General features: G+C 24.5%; 1 protein-coding gene and 1 long non-coding RNA gene across 3 annotated transcripts; both read left to right on the top strand.

Annotated features, from left to right (window-relative positions):
• Positions 1-11,591: 11,591 nt before the first annotated feature.
• On the top strand, positions 11,592-12,525 carry LOC145843088 (uncharacterized). The gene is made up of 2 exons (XM_082950553.1): positions 11,592-11,871; positions 12,078-12,525. Exons 1-2 carry the CDS (start codon positions 11,592-11,594, stop codon positions 12,494-12,496), a joined length of 699 nt encoding a protein of 232 aa, XP_082806679.1. The 3' UTR covers positions 12,497-12,525.
• A 3,829-nt stretch (positions 12,526-16,354) lies between these two features.
• On the top strand, positions 16,355-20,134 carry LOC145842751 (uncharacterized). Of its 2 annotated transcripts, XR_014370212.1 has the most exons (4): positions 16,355-16,404; positions 17,574-17,659; positions 19,413-19,476; positions 19,755-20,134. It is a non-coding gene; the product is annotated as an uncharacterized LOC145842751 (long non-coding RNA). The 2 variants fall into 2 exon arrangements; XR_014370211.1 differs by lacking the exon at positions 16,355-16,404 and having other exon boundaries at positions 17,544-17,659.
• Positions 20,135-21,903: the final 1,769 nt, after the last annotated feature.

Here is a 21,903-nt window from a genome sequence, read left to right on the forward strand (position 1 = left end):
ATGAATGAAGATTCTTCTTTTGAAATCTACTTAAGTCTAAATTTTTAAGTAAAATATCCAAATTTTTGACTTTAAGTAAAACAAAACTTGGCAAAACTTCAATGTAACTAACTTTTATAATACTTGAAGCCGAAAAACATTAACAGTTAAAATTATAAATCAAACTGGTACCAACTATTTATAAAACTTGATCTTTTTATTACCTTAAAAATAATATATTATAAGTTACCACAGATGCTTTTGTGTCAAAACTTCATTCCGACTAATGGCGTTTCACTGCTCTAAAATAAATTTAAGAACAGATTTATGAAGTCTCAAAAAATCTCTTTTGAGATTCCATAGATCTTAACTTCAATTAATTTAGAGCAGTGAAATGCTGTTAGTTGGAATAAAGTTTTGACACAAAAACATCTGTGGTATATATTCCGATAAGCTTAGTTTATCAGGATCTCCAGGATTTAACGCCTTTTAAGATTACATCTTATATTATAAGTTTTATATAGTTTTATGAAAGTTAATTCATTTTTTTAAATTAAAGTTGTTTTTTTTTTGTTCATGATAGGTGAAGTACCTTAAAATGGAAAAGGAAAGTTTATTAATGAAAAGTTTTACAAAATAAAGTAATGATTATACTAAGATGCTAAGCAAGTAGAAAAAAATAATGGTAATTAATTAGTTTTAAGACACTTTTTTGCAGAAAAAAATATTAAAAACTTTTTTTTATTACCTTCTATTAAAGAAATTACGATGTGTATCGATCTTGCACAGATCAACTCAAAGATTTTAATCAAAGTCGTCATTAGACTTAAGTTGTAGTCAAAAATGTGTATTGGCATTGTTTTATAGAGTGTTCCACACATAGATTTTTTGACGTAATAAATTCATATAAACACAATATGCAACTCTGCAACAAAAGTTGAATCGAGAATTATATAAACAAGTAAACTGATAAAATCACTGCTAGAATTTTAATATGGCTTAAACCAATTTTTGTGAATGTTTTAGTTATTTAAATTTCATTTTAGGTGCCTAGTTTGTAATCTAAGAAAAAAGTGAAATTTTGAAAATAGTAAAGTTAAATAGAACATAGTTTATAAGGGCTCAATTTTGAAAAAAAAATCCCAAAACGCACTTGATTAGTTTTATGTTGATTAACTATTTTAAGAAAACTAAATTTTTATAAAGTATTGATACAAACAATAAATAAATAAGCTAAAAAACACATTTTTTACAACTAAAACACAACTATTTAAAGTTATTTTGAGTTAAAAAAGATCACACATTTCAACGGATTTCTATAAAAATAATAGAAGACAAAGCATAAACATAAGCATTACCTAAAATAAAAACTCTAACTACCAAAGATTGAAACAATTAAAAGATAGAAAATATACTAATTTAATCCGACTGTATAAATTGTTAAAATGGAGTAAACCAATAGACCTAAAATAATAAGGCACTAAAACAGTCAGATTTTTAAACTTATAGTGTATCCATAATTAGTTGTATAATTTTAAATAATACAGCTTTTACTTTAGTAAATATACATTGTCATCTACTTTGTCTTCTTACCTTTTCTTATAGTACTTAATTTTTACAGAACTCTGTGGAACGGTTCAACTTGAAAAAAATATGTTAATTCAATAAATAAAAGTACTGTCAAAAATTGTTTGTATTATATATGTCTGCGAACTAGATTCGTTAAGATTTTATTTAAATAAAAATTTACCTTGTAAATATTGTATATTTTTAGGAATCTTTACACTTTAAGTTAGATCACTTTTAATCTAAAAATAAATTTATAACTACATAAAATGTCTGATACAATATAATGTTTAAGAATACACAGAATAAGAATCTAAACAAGTTCTAAAATTTTATTATTTACAAAATAAACAAATTGTTAAGTTTTTCTTTGTAGATTAAAACAATTTAAGCGTTTAATGTCGAAATAAATTTTTATAAGGATAACTAAAAGGTTCTTCTTGCACGAGGTCTTAGGACAATCATTTTAAGCAATTTTTTGTAGTTTAATGTCCTATAACTACAAAACAAACATAAAAAAAAAACCTTTAAAGGATGATTTTGAAAACTACTAATTGTTTTCAATAATAGGTCAAAACTTCTTTTGTCGTCCAAAAACATTTGATTTAAACAAAAATCAACCAATATTTTTAAGAAATTTTAGTCAAACAGATATCTGTAATAGTATCTAATTTCTCATAATTTTTTAAAAGCAAAATAAGCTTAATTAATATTTATTTATTGTTTTTGATGTGCAATTAATGAACAAATCTATAAAACTTGTTTTGAATAACGGATTTTGGGATTTTTAGTGTTACTATTTCTACTCGTTTTGTGGTATACTAACGATTCCTCCCACCCGCACAATTCCCACCCGAATTTTTTTTTTAATTTTCATTCTTTACTTGTTTATTTTATTTGTTTTTTTATTTGTTTTAATTATTTTACTATCACTCTTATCCATAACCCTTACTGTTGGTCGGTAAGCAGTTCTAGGATTTGATCAGGTGGGGAATGATCGCGGGTTGGAACTGAGCTGCTCCAATGTTTTTAAGTTATCTTGGAGCCTCCGTCCCTGCTCGTTTTTTTTGTTTACAAAACAACTTAACTTTGCTTACTCAACCGCGAAATGCGAAGTACTATAATTCAAAAAATAATTTTCAAAGAATAATAAAATATACTAAAGAAAAACAGACTTCATTCAAATAGTTTACTTAGATATTTATAATAACTTAGATGATCATTAAATGTTTGTATTTTATTCTATCAATAAAAAATAAAATTTACAAAGCTAAAATGTTATATTCATAGCTCAGCATTGAATAAAAGTTTTTCTGGTATCACAGAGAAGTCATTTTGAAAAGTAAATATTAAAAATTTTTGTAATAAACTTTTGTGCTGTAATTATCGTTTTAATAATGCTTCTGATTATTAGTTTTAAATTTTATGCTTACTTTGTTTACCAAAATATGATTGAGTAGGGGTCCTAATGATGGCAATGAAAACCATTTGAAATGCTGCAACATCAAAACCCAGTGGACAACACATATACAAAAAAATTATGCATATACAGTGCTTATTAACTTATCTGGACTTCACTTATCCAGACAGTTTCAATTGAGAAAAAAAACTCAAAAAGTTTTCAATGTTAAACACTAACATTTTTGTATGATACAAATATTTAAACTTTCATGCTGTAAGAAAATTTTAAGTAGTTTTATAAATTGTATAACTTAGTTCATTATTATGACGTAATAATACTACTAAAGATTACATTCTATCTTTGTTTAAAACTAGTTTAGTTATCAAAAATTTAGTTTAGTTATTAGATGATTTTTAGCTTATTATTAATGTTAGCCAGAAGCCACATCAGAAACAGTTTCACAACTTATTAATTTCCGTGAGTTTTCTGCCAAAAACCTATAAAAAAAACGTCTATTCTATCTTATTTTAGTAAAACTTCCAATAAAAACTAGTTTGTTAGGAGTGATATAACTCCGTTCAACTAACTTTAAACTAGGTCAACATTTTTTATGTCTGTATTTTTTTCCTTGTTTAATTTTTTTTTTCATTTAGAGAGATTAATTCATTATTTTTTGTAATTTAAATTAATAGTTAGGGCAGGTGAAATTACAAATTATCAACTTTACTTGCTAGACCCTCCATAACGTATATTGTTACAGATGGTTAGTAAATCTGATGTTTTTCTACCTTAGAAAAAATAAATTAATTAACCTCAATATTAGTTTTTATTGTTTATCATTTAATTATATATTATTCACAATTACTATGTATTTGTTTTTACCATATCACTTTTAATATGCATTGCATTATATACAGCAGCTAAATTATAATGCAGTTATATTATTATATGAAAAAATCTATTTTTGTACTTATCTGGAATTTTGGTTATCTGTACACGTTTACAAAAAGATCTTACAAAAATATCACCCACTTTGGGAAACCCTGATCTAGATGAACATTTCAATACTTCTCAAATCTAATTTTTTTTAAATGTTTCCCCTTAAAATATTAGTTAATTACCTAGAATGATGTAGCACCAATATCAAAGTGTAAATACATTATATTCCATGTGTTTTTTAATCAATATTATATGCTAAAAATCAATATTTTAAAATCAATATTAATATGTTGAAGCTAAAAATATACTTTCTTTTAAACAAGCTTTAGAAATACATATAAAGAATTAAAATTAACTAAGATAAACTAAATTATTTAATCAACTTTATTTTATGATATTTTTATATATAATATAATCAATATAAACTAATGTATTGATATAATTGCTTTATATTGTCAAATAAAAGCAATTAAACATTTAAGTTTTATTAGCTTATGATAAATAAGTTCAATTTTATTTATACATTTATAAAATACACATTTTTATCCGAAAAACATGGTTAAAAAAGACATCAAATATAATATTTTTTCACTTTGATATTGGTGCAACATCATCCTAGGAATTACCAAATACTATATAAGATATATAATTGTTGCAGTTTGAATTGCCATGTAATTAGAAAGGTTTGTTCTGTTATATTAAAGTTTGTAATAATTTTTTACTTTAAGAATTTAGTTAAGTAATTGTTACTCTTTACTGCTCAAAAACAATTAAAGTAGCTTTTGTGACAGAAAAAGTTAAAGTGGAAGAGTTTACTAGGTTTCTTATGATTAGCACAAACTAATAAAGCAAAAATGACTACTATTATAATAGCAAAAAATTACACAGAATCCTTTCTTTATTACACTAACACGTGTTTCTGTGTGTTAACGGATTAACACACTTTAACAGAGCTCTGTAAAAAAATACTGTGAGGAAAGAATAGAAGCTTTAGTAGGTGTATACATGTGTCCATTGAAATAAAATTATTTCTATAGATTTTTATGGGTTAATGGTTAGTAATAGATAAAACACATTATGTTCAACTGTTATAAAACTATACAATATTTGTAATTATTATGTCTAAATTAAATAAATTAAAGTAAAAGTACAAAAAAAATCATAATATAAACTACTTACATGCAATTCAAGGAAGTACTAGTTCTAAATATTTACTGGTTACTAATAATTCAAAAAATAATTAATGAATATGTCACAATATTAAGCTATTATATATAAATATTAGGACAAGCTAGTTAACTTATACTACAAAGTTAGATAATTTATTCTTAATGTTTGGAAAAAGTAGTAGAGCACTGTAATTAAAAAAGGTAGTATGTAATCTATTGTCAATAAAAAAGTATAACAACAAATGTTACTTAGTCAATTAAAAGATAAAATAACAGTAAAGGTAATAAAAGCTACAGAAACTTGGTATAATACATATTTTTATTGAATGTTTATAATATTTAAATCTAAACTATAGAAAATTAAAGTTAGATACAATTAAAAAGCAAATCAAACACAAAAATCAAACTTGTTATTTAGCTTTCAAAGCCCTGACCAATAATTAAGTTACAGCGCCATACATCAAACCACCATGACTTAAACTAAAAAAATATTATATAATAAGTAAAATAATTAATTATTGTTTTAAAAAGCAGTCGAGTATCTAAATTAAATATCTTATTCAGATGTTTTAATTATTTGATAATTAAATTATGTTATAAATTACAGGTTTGTGTTTAATATGAAATTTAAATGTAAAACCTAAAACAACAATATGCTAAGTATAAACCTGCAATAAAAAGACCTCTAGCCATTCTATTAGGCGTTTTATCTGTGGTTTGAATACAGGTTTCCAATTAAACTTGGAACTTAACACATAAAAATGTGAAAAATATATAGTTAGAGAATAAAATGAGTATATTAAAAGTCAGAGAATAGAAAGTGACATGTGTTAAATAATAGAATTAAAATTTAAAATAAATATATAAAAAACAAATGAATAAAAACTATATATTAACTTAGGATATATAATTATATTAATATATATTAAGGTCAAAAGGGGGGGGGGGGGTAAACACCCTTTTTTGAAATTGATCTTATTTTATAAAGCTACAAGATGCATTTTACAGATTTTAAAAATTCAGAATAATTTTTGAGATATAGCTGGTCAAAGTAGGAGGCAACAATAGAATCCTTATGGGAGGCGCAAACTAAAACGGCAAATAACTAGAAACTACTAAAAATCTATCTTCTCCTACGTTTTTTGAGATAACTACTTCAAAATTTTAGGAAATGTTCCTTGCAAATTTTTTTTTTTAATTTTCCAAAATTTTGATCAACAGAATCTTCTAAATATTGCAAGGAACATTTCCTAAAAATTTGAGGTAGTTATCACAAAAAACGTAGAAGATAGATTTTTAGTGAAATAGTCTATTTTGGTCGTTTTACTTTGCGTCTCCTATAAGGAACCTATTGTTGCCTCCAACTTTGACCGGCTATATCTCAAAAATTATTTTGAATTTTAAAATCTGTAAAAAGCATCTTGTAGCTTAGTAAAAACTGTATAAAATAAGATAAAATTTCAAAAAAAGGTGTTTACCCTCCCCTATGCCCTTAAGTGAGTGTATGTGTTTATGTAAAAGGTAAATGAAAAATGAAAGGAGAGAAAGCACTAATATGTAATTTGAAGAAGAACTGTCAGTTGTGTATACAGTTGTTTGAAATACCACATCTTTTATTTGGTAATTGTTTACTATCTTCTGCTACAATTGCCATTCGTTCAAGGTTTCACATTTGGCAGATTTACTGATGTTTTTGTTGGCGTGGTGAAGGATGCTCCATTCCATTTCTGTCAAATAACTGCCAAACGAAATCTGACAATCTTGTGCTTACCTTTTTATTTACATGCTTAACAATATACTTATGCCCAGTGTACCCATCAATAAATGATAGCTTTAAATGATGCATAATTAATTTCACTATGAAACATTATTTTACTATTTTAGAGATCTACAGTTGTAGATATTATTTAAACTGTTAAATGGCTTAGTAGTTATTTTTAGCAAAGTGTTTAAGAATAGTTTGTTTTTAAAGTAATTTTTAGAAATGTTGTGCTTTAGTTTTTAGTTTTATTATTATTTAGCTGACTGTAGATACACTTTATTGCAGTGTTTGAATATTTGGGTAGTTGTGTTATTTTTAAAATTGATATTTTTGTTAAGTAAATATTTCCTTGTGATTTGTGTTTAGGAGTTTTTGATTATTTAGTTCTAAGTGTTGAAACTTTAATCTTGTATGAGAAATGACATGCTACTAATGGTTTTTGAATTAAAAAAGTTGCATTTTATTTGTTTTTAGACAATTAAGTGTAGCTTATACAAAAGAAACATGTAGTTTGACTTACTTGCTTAACCTTAAAAAGGTTTCTATTGCTTCAAGGGAAGTTTTATACTAATAATATTGTGTGTAAAAATTTATTTTACTTTATGTACAGTTTTTTGTAGTAAGGAAGTTTTAAGTAAACAGATTTCATTTAAAGATTTTAAGCAGTTTTCTTTTTATTTATATCACTAACTAGTATTTTTATAATTGAAATATTTTTTAGATTTTAAACCAGATAAAAAAAGAACTTTCTAAGCAAATATTTTTACATAAAAGTGGTATAAATGCAAGTCAATTTATAATAATTCAAAACATTGTATTTTGGGTTTTAATTACATACAGTATTTTCTATTATTATTTAAAGTTTTATCTGTCATAAAATATATTTAAACTAGCATTACACTACGATTTCATTAATTTTAAACTAATTAAAACATCTTTTTAACTCTAATTTAATTTTCCATTATAGAAGGGTCAGAAAGCTTGTATTAAAAAAACAGAAAGATGTTTCTAAAAAACACCAATGGTCACCCTGTTATTGATTTTGTTGTTGAAATCTTAATTGTGTGATTGTTTGCAACTATTATGCCACTTTATCGTTTGATTTTCATTTGATTGTGATAAAGTTAAAAAAAAAGACATACATTAGTAATAAAAAAAGTACTTTAACTCCCTCCAGACCTTTTTACAGAACTTTAGAAAGTGAAATACTGAAATTTTGTAGATAAAATTGAAACAATCATGAACAAAAAGGATTTTTACTTTATAGTTAGGCTTGCTTTAAAGCAGTGGTTCCCAACCAGGGGTGCTCGCACCCCTTGGGGGTGCAAGGCAGCATTCCAGGGGGTGCGAGATGGCTTTTCATTTTTGTATGATAAATAAGGAGATTTTCACTCTCTGATAAAAAGATAATATAAAAAAAGTTATAAAGTTAAAAAGTACAATTTGTTATAAAAAGAAGTTGGCGCTAATTTTCTGAGTAAATAAATTTTATTAATACGTCATAGAGCAAGAGCGCTTTTCTAGAAGTAAATTCATTTTACTATTTTTATTTAGTAGCTGTTAGTTTATAATTAAAATTTCAGTAAAGCTTTCTTTGAGTTTTACACCTTTAATTTTAATCATTTATTCTTTAAATATTTTATTTTCTTAACTGGCCATTAATTGTTTAAAACAGTTTATGAGCTAGCATCTATTTTAATTGAATTTAATTGAATAGTATCTTCAGCAGGTTTTTTGTTAGCTGTTAAGTCTATTACATTTATAATGTAATCTTTTTTTAAGCTTAGTTTTGCAGAAAGTGGTGCTTAAAGATTTAACATCAGTAAATTGTAAAATTCTCAGCAATTACTGTATGGTATGCCATTTAATAAAACTTGTTTTTAGCTTTAGTGAAACCAAATTTTATAACTCAGCAAAAGTTTTCAATACATCAACTTTACTTCTATTTATTCCTTTTTTAAACTTAAACCGTTTACCTTTTTCAATCTACTTTTATCTATTTATGTTGTAAGCATACAAACTTTTTTTTTTTATTTGCTTTTATACATATCTTTTGACAACTTGAGACTAAACATCTTTTAATTATTTAAAATCTTAACTCAAACCTTTATTATTTTGAAACCTCCTAGCTGCTAATAGTTTTGAAAATAAAAGATTACATAAGCTTAACTTAAAACAGCTGATTTTTAATTTTTAAGTACATATATTCATAAGAAAATGTATAAAAAGTTTAGTTTTAAGTTTAAGCCTAATATTTATTAGTTTTCTAGTGCTTTTTCCTCACTTCTAATACTTTTTCAAATCATAAAAAACTAAATGACAAAGTCATAGGCTGAAGCATTGTTTTTGTATAAACTTTATGAAAAAAAAAATCTTAGTAATTAACTTTTTTATTATTCTAAGAATACAGTTTATTTAAATAGTACTCAATCATGTCAAAGATAAGGAAAAGGAATGATAGTTAATTAATAAATAATTTATAGCATATAGTGTTAGAGGTGCGAGATCAAATTAACAGACTTTAGGGGTGCGGGGCATCAAAAAGGTTGGGAACCACTGCTTTAAAGTATGTATACAAAAGGGTGCTTATAAATACAGCAAACTGTATGTGACCCAAAAAATATGACATTGGAGATCTAAGCTTTTTTTTGTACTTGTGGCGACTATCATATAAACACATTTTGCATAATTTAAGAAGATTTAAAGAAAGTTTATAGAGACAATTTTTATTATATTTTAATTTTATCACATTTTGTAAGATTCATGAATTTCCTGTTTTTTTTTCCCAAAAAATCGAGGTATGTCACCTTAAAACTTTCTTTAAATAGTATCTAATTGTGAACTACATGTTATGATGATTGCCACATGTAAATAAATTTTCAACCAAAAACTCTAAGGTTGCAATTTTTGGTCCCATAGGGTTTGCATTGGGTTGTTTTTGGGAAAATTAAGTTCTGCCAAGGTTAAATTTATTCAAATCATCTAAAATTTTGCACAGGATTTTTCTGTGGTATTTGCCAAGCGAGAAAATTTTTCCAGCTGAAAACTTAAAGATTGCAATATTTATAAGCACCCTGATATACAACCTTTTATGACGACATTAAAAAATTATTTGACTGAAATAAGATCACGACTGTAGGAGGTACTTTTGCAAGCTGATTTTGTTTAAATACCTTTTACTTAACTAGCAGTAGCTTTTTATAGTTTTTTAAATTGAAGGTAATTTTTTAGATATAGGTAACATGTTATCAAATTATAATTGATAAGCCAGTTTGTGTTCAAGGAAAAATTCTAGAATGAGACATGTGCAATTACTGATGCAATATAAACAGATCAAATAAGGAGAAAATCAAGTACAACTAAGAGAAAAAACGCCTGATGTATCTTTTTGTAGACTATGTAGAGATATATATACTGAGTATGAGCAGTGGCAGACATTCTAGCTATCACCTTGCTGCTGTTAACATGTAGTTCAACTAGACATTTGTGTTGTTTATTGTAAAGTTCGTTTTTAAACAATGTTATTTCTTATAAGTTTTTTTTATTTAAATTCACAGTAGTTTAATAAAATAATATTTTATACGTTTTTAAATATCTTTCTCCAAGGTTTAAAAGTGTTTTATGGTTTTGATTACATATAAAGTAATTCTAAAGCATAAAGTTTTCTACATTTCCATTCTATACTTGGTTCTTTAATTCAATATTTTCAGTCATTGTTATTCTTAGTTTGTGTTAGTAGCATATGTAGTAGCTATTCACTATTATTAAGTTTTAATAATGTTTAAGTTTCATTATGGTTAAAAATGTTGGTTTAAAACATACTATAACCATATAAGTTTATTTTCTCAAGTAACATACGTACATGGTAGGTTATAGATGTACAAAGTTGGAGAACTCAATAAGTTTCTCATGGAAGCACCAAATTAGAAAAAAAAACAATAGAAAATTGGTTAAAAAAACTAACTTTTCTACATTTTTTAATTGATTGTACTCAAGCTTTCTTAGTCTATTCTTAGCTTTATGATAAACAGTAATTTTGTAAAAGTTTTTGTTTCAATTAGAGTAGAGATATTTTAAACATATTTTCTAATTCAACTATTTAATTATTTTTGTTTTTTTTTTGTTATTTTTTAATAATGTCACAACCAAAACTTTTTAAATTTCACAAGGAACATTACCTGGAAATTAAATATCAGTTACCTACGAAATGAAAGAGCAGACATATTTTTAGTAAACTTTTCAAAATTCCGAGAAAATCTGAAACAAAAAATTCTTCTCTATCAGTTTGCATCAAAAACTTACTGACTTAGTTGACTTGATCTCAAAAGTTAATAAAATTTTTTGTGTTTATTAAAAAACATTTATAGTGTAATTTTTTCAAGTTTTCAAATAACTGCTAATATTAACTTTGACATATAAGGGCCTGTCAGCTGATAAAATTTATTAAAAAAGTTTTTCCTTGGACATATCATGGCCATTGTTTTTTAAGTTTTCAGTGGGAGCTATCTTGTTAGCTAATTGAATACATCTACTTACAGTTATAAAATATAGTGTTATTAAGCAAGATGCCAGTAAAACAAATACATTTTTATTATATTATATTTTAATAACAACAAATATGGAATGTTTTAGCTAAATAATGAACCATATTAAAGCTTTTACTTCATTGGTTTTACCTGTATACACTATGTTATTTTATGACGGTCTAAACGTTTACTGTTTTCTAACCAAACTTAAATCTTTCTATACAGAGTTTTACTGTAAATGTATTAAAATGGAAGCTTTTGACCAAGATTTGGAAATTCTAAAACTTGCTGCTGACTGTGAAAAAGAAATTCTGAACGACCTGCACTCTTTAGACGACTCAATCAAATATAAAATGATAGAAGAGCTCAATTTGAAAAACTACTGCAGCGGATCGATAAGTGAAGAAGTTTCCAAGCTGGAGAAGCTCATTTCTTCAACAAACGAACAAAAGCTGTTGTGTGAAAGAACTGCAGAGCAGAATGAAACGTGCAAGGAAAAACTTTCTAGCTTTGAAAGTGAGCTTTCAGGTTTGTCAGTATTTTATGTATTTTATTTGATTTTTAAAATTACTATTGTATCTAATTGAACAGGAGTGTAATTTTAAGCTTAAAACATACATTTTAAAAACAGTAATAAAAAATTGGGTGAAACCTTTGGTACAAACTCACAACTAGGCTCTTAATTTAATAATTAGTAATACTACTATTTTTTTGTTTATTTTTATTTATTTTAGGTTTGTCAGCAAAAGACATCACAGAGTTGTTTTCGCTTTACCAACAAAAATGCGCATCAGTCCCGTTTGACATGCTGGAAACAATGGACTCTTTCGTGAAGGCTCACCCCCAAATTGACAGAGTGGAAAACCAGGAAAACATTTCAGTTGACCAAACTGAAGACGGTGATGACGAGGTTGTTTTCCGCGTTTGCCACGAGACCCCCACCAAGCAGGTATTCGAGGCCCTGTTTCCCAACGAGGGGACGGTGGACAGCAAAGAGTTCTGGGTCGTTTATGACGGCAACAAGCCGAAGGGAAACAGGAAAGTGAAAGAGGTGCAGCTGAAAAACTGGCCAGTCAGTTTCACCATGAGCTGTGATTACACGGAAAGCGACCTGCCGCTGCTGTTTGCCGAACTGAAGGCTTTGATGTATTAAGACTAGTAAGTAGTATATTTTGAAATGTTTTATGTTGGAGTTTTAAATATTTATAGTGAATAAAATATTTAACAAATGGTTTTTCTGATATGAGTAGTTCTTTTTTAATCAGTTGAAAACTTCAATATTTTTATTTAATAATCTTAATAATTTCTATGAAAAAATTGAATTCAAATCTGTTAATACTTCAAGCAAAGAGAATTTAATTTTTTAAATTGGTAAATGAAATTTGATTATTCAGGTATGCTTTTTATAATTTTAAGTTTAATTGTTTTTACGTCCTATATCCTGTTTTTTAATTAAAAGCTTGCAATTAATAATGATATGCAGAAATATACGAAATACTCACTACTTTTTTTAATAAGTTTATTCTAAAACCTTAAGAGTTATATATACTAATAATTTTGAAACTACTTTGGCTCTTAAAATTATTTTTATTGTGAGAACAACTACTTTGTTAAACGATTTTTAGTATTTAATTTTCAGTTTTTATTAATTGTTCGAAATACTTTCACTTTTAAGTAAAACAGTGAAGAGGATTGTCAGAAAAGTAGCTTTATTGTAAAACGTTTTTATTTTTTGTCATACTTTTATGTTTAATAGTCTATGTATTTTAAATTCCAATTTATACCAAAATAAAGTTGTAGTTTTTAATGTTTTCAAATTAGTAGTTGTAAATTTTGTATCGTAAAACTTTTTTGCCACTTGAACTCATTTTTTAAAAACAAATCTGTGTTTCAAAATGTCTTTTTATATTTATTTAAAAGTAAAGTTTTTACTAATTTCTACGGTCGCAAGTTCCTTAAATTAATTACAGCTGCTCGTAATTTTGTTTTGGTTCTGATTATAAACTCTGTAAAAGTTGTTTTCTACATTGATTAAAGTTTAATATCACTTTATAGTATTCTTATTAGAAATAAATAGCAAGCGATGAAAAAATTCCTAAAAATACGTTTTTTTTTTTTGGGTTTTACTGAAGTATAGTTTTTTCTAACTAAAAAAAAATTTGCAGTTTTGCTTTTTCCGTTTTTTTTTTTGGCATCGACTACTAAAATATTTTCATTAGAGTGGCTTTATTTTTTTGTAAGGGTTTTGACTTACTTTTTTTACTCTTTGATTTTAATCTGATTTTTGTTTTCTGTGTAACTAGTAGTAAACGTTTAAAAACTAAAACATTTGTCTAATTTAGTGTAAATAACAATTTTAAGAAAATTTAAACAAAGTAACGCATAATAAGTTATTTAGACCACAACATAGATAGGTATCGATTTTAGCAAAACTGGTTTATTTATTTATTCTCAAAACTATTCTAATATTCACTAAAAAAAAACAAGTTTAAACAGTTGAAGACTGGGTTGCTTTTAAACTTTAAAAATCTTGGAGTTCAGATTGTTATCATCATATACTACTGTTGAGTGCTAATGTAGCATATAACAGGGTTGCCACAAGGTCAGAAAAGTCAGCAAAAAATAAAAAAATGACTTAAGTCAGGAAAAAATGGGGGTTTTTGAAAAAAAAGTCAGGAAAAGTTAGGAAATTTGACAAAGTTTAAAAAACGTCAGATTTTGTTAATTTAAATTTACAAAATTCCTTAGATTCCAAAGTCTTCAAATGGTAAAAATTTAACTAAAAATCCTTTAAAGTCAGACTAAAATTGCAAAATGTTCTATAAATTTACAAAATTATTTAATTTCCAATGCCTTCATCTGGTATAAATTAATAAAGCATCTTTTATAAAACTGCAAGACTTTTCTATTAACATTTTGAACAAGCAGTTTTTATAAGTTTTTAGTATTGATGATCTGTTGCAAGGTCACTTTCATAGTGAAACTTTGATATATACACAAAAGTTTATCTAGCATAATTTTGGAATCAAAGTGTGTTTTGTTTAAGTAAATATTAGAGTTCTTTTATAATTAAGTAGTTAGTTTAGTATTTTGTGTAACAAGTTGATGTGTATATTTTACCTCTGTATCGTTTTTTCAAAGAAGTTTAAGTTTTTGAAATGAGTCATAAGAGAGAGGGGACCAAATGAAGGAAACCATATCTTTATTAGATGAATAGGTTAAAGTGCTAATAAACAACCGAATAAAATAAATTTTAGTACATATAATAAAAAAAAACAGTGTTTGATTGAGTTCTTTATTGTTTTTAGGTTTTAATTATAAAAGTTCGTTATTGTTTTAAGATTTTAGTTGTGAATTCGTTATTAACTTAAAGTTTTTATTGTCGAAGTTCCTTATACGCAGTTTCGTTTATTAAGTTACATTTATGTTAGGAAATGCTAAAAAATTGTTTCTTTTTTCAGACAAGCTGTGTTTGTAAGGTAATAACACAAGTTTTTTGGTGATAGAGCTGTTTATTGCAAGTACATCAATCATACACAGATGGTTCAAATGATGTAATAGAAGTTTGATGACTGAATTCAGCAAACAAATTGTTGTTTTAACCTGTATTAAAATTAGATTAAAAGCTTTATTTAGTTTTAAGTATTAGATTATGTATTTTAGAATATGGTTAAATTTAGAGTTTGATTTAGAAAATGTTAGTAAAATGTCAGGAAATTTTTCTCAGCTTGATCTGTGGCAACCATTGAGTAACAACTCTTACGGACAACCTCAATCAGTTATAGAAAATAAAAGTTTTTAATAATTTATTCGTTAGAATTTTATTACATGTTTCTTTAAATATTTTCTTTCAATTATAGTCGGTACTAAAGTTTGATTTTTAATTTTAAAAGTGATTTGAAAAATTTTTATCGGGTTTTTATCAAAAACAAACATCTAATTAAACCACAATTTTAGATTAAAACTATGCATTAAGACTTGTTATGTTAAACTAGTTCTATGGTTTTAAAGCAATATCAAAGCGTCTAAAAAACTTCAATAAAAAATTTTTGATTAAATGAATAATGTTGAATTAGAACAAAACATATTTAAAATTATCTTTTCATCTATTTATACAACTCAAAAGTATCCTTTTTATCTCAATTTTTTTTAGATTAAAAAGTTTATGAAAACTTGTAAACAAAAAATCTGGTATAAATTACAGTAGTGTATGAAAAAACTTCCAGAAAAGCAAAGGCCACCAAAAGTAGAATGAAAACCAAAATATATTTAAAACATAATAAAACATTTCTGCACTTTATCTTGTAAACAGTGATGTAGGCTATATGTAGATTCTTAAGAACTGTTATTGTTTCTGTAATATATTTAAAAAAGATTGGTTGCTGGTTTAAAAAAAAAAAATTATGTAATTCTAAATTTAAACGAAAAAATAAAGATAATCTTTTATATTTATAAAGCACTACTTATGAAAATATTAATTTTCATTTTTTTACTACTAGATTTTTTTACTGAAAAAGAAATACAATCTTAGTTTTGCAGATAGTTTTTATATGGCTATTTTTAAGATTACTCTCTCTATATTAGTAACTAATTAAAGCTGTTAACAAACTATAAGACACTTTGAATAAAAAAAAGGCTTGTTTACATATATAATACTTTGAAGAGGTACTAAGCTTAGCTCATTAAATATTTTAAAAGTTATTTTTGAATTAAAAAAAAACATTTTTATCCTTTTGCTTGCAATGGTAAAACAGCTTTCAACATATCTACATTAGTGAAACTAACTCAAAACTCAAAGTTTTTTCTAGAAGTCTCTTAAACATGCTAATTAGGTTCAAAGGATTCAAATTGCGATAAAATAGTGATTCTCTACCAGACATGGTAACAAGCGCCGCCTTTTAATTATGGAAATTTATGGAAATCCCCGGTAATAGGATTTAAATTTATTATGAAAGAAAATGTTGTATATAAAAAGTCATGAAGAAAACTCAATTTTTGTAAACATATTTTAGATTAACAATAAAAAAACAAATTATTTTTAAAAGTATGCATGCCTCCAATGTTAGTTTATGTTTCTTTTTTCTAATAAGGTTAATTTTTAGACATCTAATGACTAAATTAATCATAACTAAATTGTTAACTGTTAGTTGTAAGTAATGATGGAATAGTAAATTTGAGAAAAAAAGTATCTTCCACTATTAGATAGTAAACTTAACTAAAAACTTAATAGTATTAAATATAAATAATGTTATGGATTGTTTTAGTTTTTTGATTTTTACATCTTTAAGATTTTATTTTTCTCAACTTTGATGAAATAGACAAAACTTATGATTTTTAGCTAAACATCTTTTTTCAAATCTACTTTTATTTTCACTTATATATAAAACAATTTTCATTTCTAAACGTAAAAATAAAATTAGAATTTTTCACTTGTTGTAAGTTTTTCAAAAATTATTTCTTTAAGAGATAAAATCACTATATATTCATTTTTTTACAACTTTATAATTTTATTTACAACCTTTAAACTATCCTTTATTTAGATGAATTATAATTTTTTTTTTTAATTTTTAAGGTGGTAAAGTCATTGGATCTATTTTATTTTATAAAAATCTTGTAAATTACTGTATGATCTACATAGTGTTATTAAAATTATAGTACACAATTTAAGTTTTTTAAAACTAGTTTTGTAAATTAAGAGTGGCTAACAGGTATAATAAAGTGCTTTTTATTCTTAAACCCAATATGTTTTGCTTATTTTTTATTAATTCAATCACTTATAACCTTTTTTTTTGTCTTATAAGTTGTACACACGCAAGAAAACTCATATTTGTTAAAAAATGATGATAGTCTCATGCTAACTTAAGTTGTTTTTGACACTTGTAGAGTCTCATACTAGTCATTAGAACTTTTTCTTTAATTAAAATTATTTAATTGCCTTAATTTTATAAAATTGCTGTTTTAATGTATATATTGTCAGTTGGTAGTAGTTTTATCTTTGACTTATATAAATTATATGTAAATGCTCATATAAGTTGAGGGTATCCCTGTTATCAAAGGTTGATAACCATGTATCTTGTTTGCAGTAAATACTTGAGAATTTTTTTAATTTTTTAAGCTCGTTAAGTTTTAGTTAATAGGTTAGGTAAGTATCTAATGACTTAACTATTTTGCTTAATGTACTAATAATATTTAAGTTACAGACTAAATATAATATTTTTAAAATTCACCAGACTCAGAAGATAAACCACCTTTAGATGTTTAACCACCCAAAAATAGAGATATCTGAAATCTTGGAAATCAGTTGATGACTTAAAAGGTTTTTTTTTATATGTAACAATTTATAGTAATTTAACATACAATTTTAAGTATTTATACTTTGAAATCAACTACACTTTTTTTCTCTGGAAAAACTTAGCTTTTTTCACTGAATATTTTAAAGCAAAGGTTTTTAAAGCAGATGTAAGATTTTCATTTCTGTTTTTTATAAAAAATGTTTTTTTAGTTACTTCTTAAAGTATAATTTGTAATTTGAGTTTAATATTGCACAAATAATAATTTATCATGTAAAGTCTAAAATCATATTTCACTTATTATTTGAAAATTGATATTTTTTTAACAATCTTGTAAGTATTGTTATTCAACAGTTAGCAATGCAATTTTCAATATTTTCCATAAACTTAGACTATAATTTTTAAACGGTTATAATCAGATTTTGCAAATATTAAAAAAAAAAAAATTCAGTTCAAAACAAAATTTGCTTTTCACTAAGTAAATTAAATGGTTTAATGGGGTCATAGGGATGAAGGGAGGCAAATAACTTGTTAATAAGATTTAGTTTTATTTTTACTCAATTAACTACTATATCGGTTATTTCTTTAAGAAGTATAAGATAAACAAATAGCTTTACTTAAAACTTTGTTCATAACATGCTTTGTACTGTACTATTATAAATTTTTTACTTTTATTTTAAACTTTGATTTTTAAAGCAAAAAACTAAAAATGAAATTTAATGTTGTGAAATCAATTGTTTATATGCAATGTCTAAATACATTTTTATTTTATTACTTTAAAATTCATTAATATTTTTCAATTATTGTTTCCATAATTTATTAAACACTATTATTAAGCACTATTTAATAGTTTAGTAACAAATTTATTTTATGTTATTACTATACTTAGACTTGAACTTTTTGATGTTTTTTTTTTGATTTTGCAAAACTTGGTTTTGTAGTTTTATTAATTAGATCACTTAGTTAATTGAGGCCATAGGGTGGGGGGGGAATCTGTTTATAACATTTAGTTTTAATTTTTCCTTATTAATTTGACATAATTTTTTTATAAAAAAAGGAACTTAATATTTTATATAGTACATAAAATATCATAATTTGAATTTTAATAAATCTTTTTATGACAAGTGGTTTGTAATAATATCAAGATCTCTTTCTGAGAGTTTGAAGTAAATAGTTTTAAAATTTAAAGAGGTGGTAGACTTTTAGTTTTTTCTATAAATGCCAAGAAAATTGACTTAGACAGATTTTCATACTTTACAGTTGACTGGATTTAATAAAAAAAAGTTCATATTACAAAAAATAATTAATTTTTTATAAAGAAAGTATGTTCTAGTAAATTCTTTTAAAATATAGCCAATGTTTTTTTTATAATTTCAATCACTTATGGCAAGTTGTACACACCTTGTATATAACATGTTACAAGCTTCTTAAGTAGTTTTATTCATAGAAGCCTTATGCTTTTTACCATTTTTTAATGGTTAATTGTTATGATTTTGGTATAAGCAATAAATTTACTATATGTTACAATGTTGTCATAATTATATACCTATATTTTTAAATTTTATTTTAACAAAAGGTGTTATTAATAGAGTGAACGTTTTTTTATAACAAAAGTCGTGACTAAATAATCTTAAAATTATAAAAAAAGTATTTAAAGCATGGCTAAACGTAAATATAAATCATGACTAAACTTTTACTGTTTATTTATTAATTCATTTTATTTGACAAACAGATTATGTTAATATTCTTCTTCAAAAAATAAGAATCAAACCTTTTCAGGTTAGATCTGCAATAAACACACTTAAACAGAATCTGAAAGACTTCATTTACACGCCAAATTCAAGTAAGCTTAGCTTTGATAACAAAGCAAATACAACTAGTTTTTAAAAATTTAAGCTTTTATTAAATAAATATTTATTTATAAACGCCAACAAATGTACTACTACTTTCTTATAACCAAAAATTACTAACATTAATTAAAGATTTAGTCTAATCAGTTTTTGGTTAAATTTAACAACAGTGAAATTAATAAATGTTATTTATTTTCTAATGATTTAAATAGTTTTTTTTTTTCCATATAAATGAATTTTTTAAATATAAAATTTTTCAATTTTTTTATAGGTCTTTTTGTGGAAGAACCTAACTTTCATTTTGAAGTCAACGAGATCTAAATAAAATTTAACTAAATGAGAAGTAAAACATCACATTTAGTTAAAAGGCACAGGTAAAACCACTCAAAATCCATGTTGTATAGTCAATTGTGTTTATCAACAACTAAACTAAAAAGCTTAAATTTTTTTTAAAGATTATGTATCTAACAACAATTAATAAATGTCTGACTTTGTTTTTACTTTACTATTAAAAAATTTCAGTCAAAACACAAGTTACTAAAATATTTATGTTTCTTTTAAAATAATTATTTTACTTCCAGTAAGTTGTCATACTTTCTGTAATTGAATTTCAATCAAAAGTATAAACTATTATAAATGTTTTATTTTAAACGCCAAATAAAATAGAGTAAAGAATGTTTTAAAACTTAAATATATTTTACTAAATTTTTTCGTTGTAAAAGTAATCATATTTCTGGTTTTCTTATTTACTTTCACAACATACATATGTGTGTTATTTAAAAATCGTTAGTAATATTGAGTGTTAGACGAAAATAAATTGTTTTATGGACAGAGTACATTTCTAACCAAATTTTAATATTCCTATAATTTCAAACGTTTCATAATTATTTGTTTAATACAGGTCAAAAATATTTTTACAAGTTTTGTGAAAGCGCTTATAATACTTATGCTCATTGAAAATGACAATCACAAGTTTTAACAAAGTCATGCTTTTCTTAAAAAGACAAAATACTTCTCATATAAATCTATGAAAAAATTGAGAAACTTTAATTAAGTTTAAAGTATTTTACTTGAGTTATTGTCTACGCTTTTTACTGTTTTCAGTTATGCTGATCATGTTTTTATTCGAAATTCTTTAATATATTTATTTATAAAATTTTATATGTAAAATGCACAAATTTCTTAAAACAAGAGTTAATTTTTGCATTTTTGTAGTAACTATAATAAGTGCAATGATGATTGAACTGTTAAATTTCACTAAAATATGTTTTTGTAATATAAAGGTTTTGACTCAAAGTTTTTTTTGTCCATTAAACTTTCAAAATTCTTATATTTGTAGTTTTTATCATGTATTTTTTAAAATTTTGTATTAAATTTTTAAATTTCATATAAATCCTTTGTGTTCCTTAAAGAAAATTTTAACAAACTAGTTTTAGCTCAAATCCTTTTTTTTTTGTGAATTTTTAACAGCTTTTTTGTTTTATTTCTGAAATTTAAACTTAAACAAGAAATTAAACTATCCAAATTAAAAATGTTTTTTGTAAAATTGCTACAACTCCCAATTATAACAGTAAAAAAAGTTTAAGTTATAGTTTTGTAAAATGTTTTTTTGTTGTGCACTTGTTCATTAATAAACATATTTTATAAGCTCGTTATCTATACATCAGAAATATATTTAGAGTATTTAGCTGTTAATAATATAACTTACTGTTGTGTTGTAGGTTTATATAATATTTAATATTTACAATATCTCCCAGTTTGCCTTTTTTCACAAACTTTGAAGCTTCAATTGAATAAATAAATCTTAAAGCACATAAGTAATTAAAAATAAAGTTTATTTAATGGCTTATTATACGTACAAAAAAAACCATAAAATAAATTTTAAAACTTAAAGCTAAGTAAAGTAAGTTATATATAGTTATCTCTAAAATTAATTTTTTCTCTTCAAGTTAGTTTTAGTCATTAAACACATTAAAGCTGTTTGAAATAAAGTAAAGTTCCTTTTAAATTTGAATCTTTGCTTTATATTATAGCCACTAATATTGAAAGAAAAAGTATATTAACTAATTTAAAACTTTTAGTTGCGAATTCTTTTGATGTCATAAACTTTAGTAACATAAGTTTGTAATAAATTGTATAAGCAGAATAATTTTTTAAATTTAGTGTTAAATAATGTTTGTTTACATAAGCATGATAATTCAAATTATCATTAGTTGATATTCTAATTAAGTTGTTACAGCAACTAAAATAATTAAGAAACTATGAAATTTAAGAAAATGTAAAACAAGAGGTGAAAGATAGCTATAGCTTAAAAAACTTACAAGCTATTACGAAGAAATATGCGAATAGTTAAAGCGTACCATTTGTTTTACTCACTAGTTTCTTTTTTTAATTCTCTCTCTTTCTTTCGCTTTAAGCGT

This window comes from Thalia democratica, chromosome 8, assembly GCF_965202585.1.
Source record: "Thalia democratica chromosome 8, ktThaDemo2.hap1.1, whole genome shotgun sequence".
NCBI lineage: Eukaryota > Metazoa > Chordata > Thaliacea > Salpida > Salpidae > Thalia > Thalia democratica.

Bases quoted from the DNA above. Each gene is read 5' to 3' on its own strand.
- LOC145843088 (XM_082950553.1), top strand. From the start codon at position 11,592: ATGGAAGCTTTTGACCAAGATTTGGAAATTCTAAAACTTGCTGCTGAC. The intron at 11,872-12,077 runs GTTTGTCAGTAT...TATTTATTTTAG, and splicing joins CTTTGAAAGTGAGCTTTCAG to GTTTGTCAGCAAAAGACATC.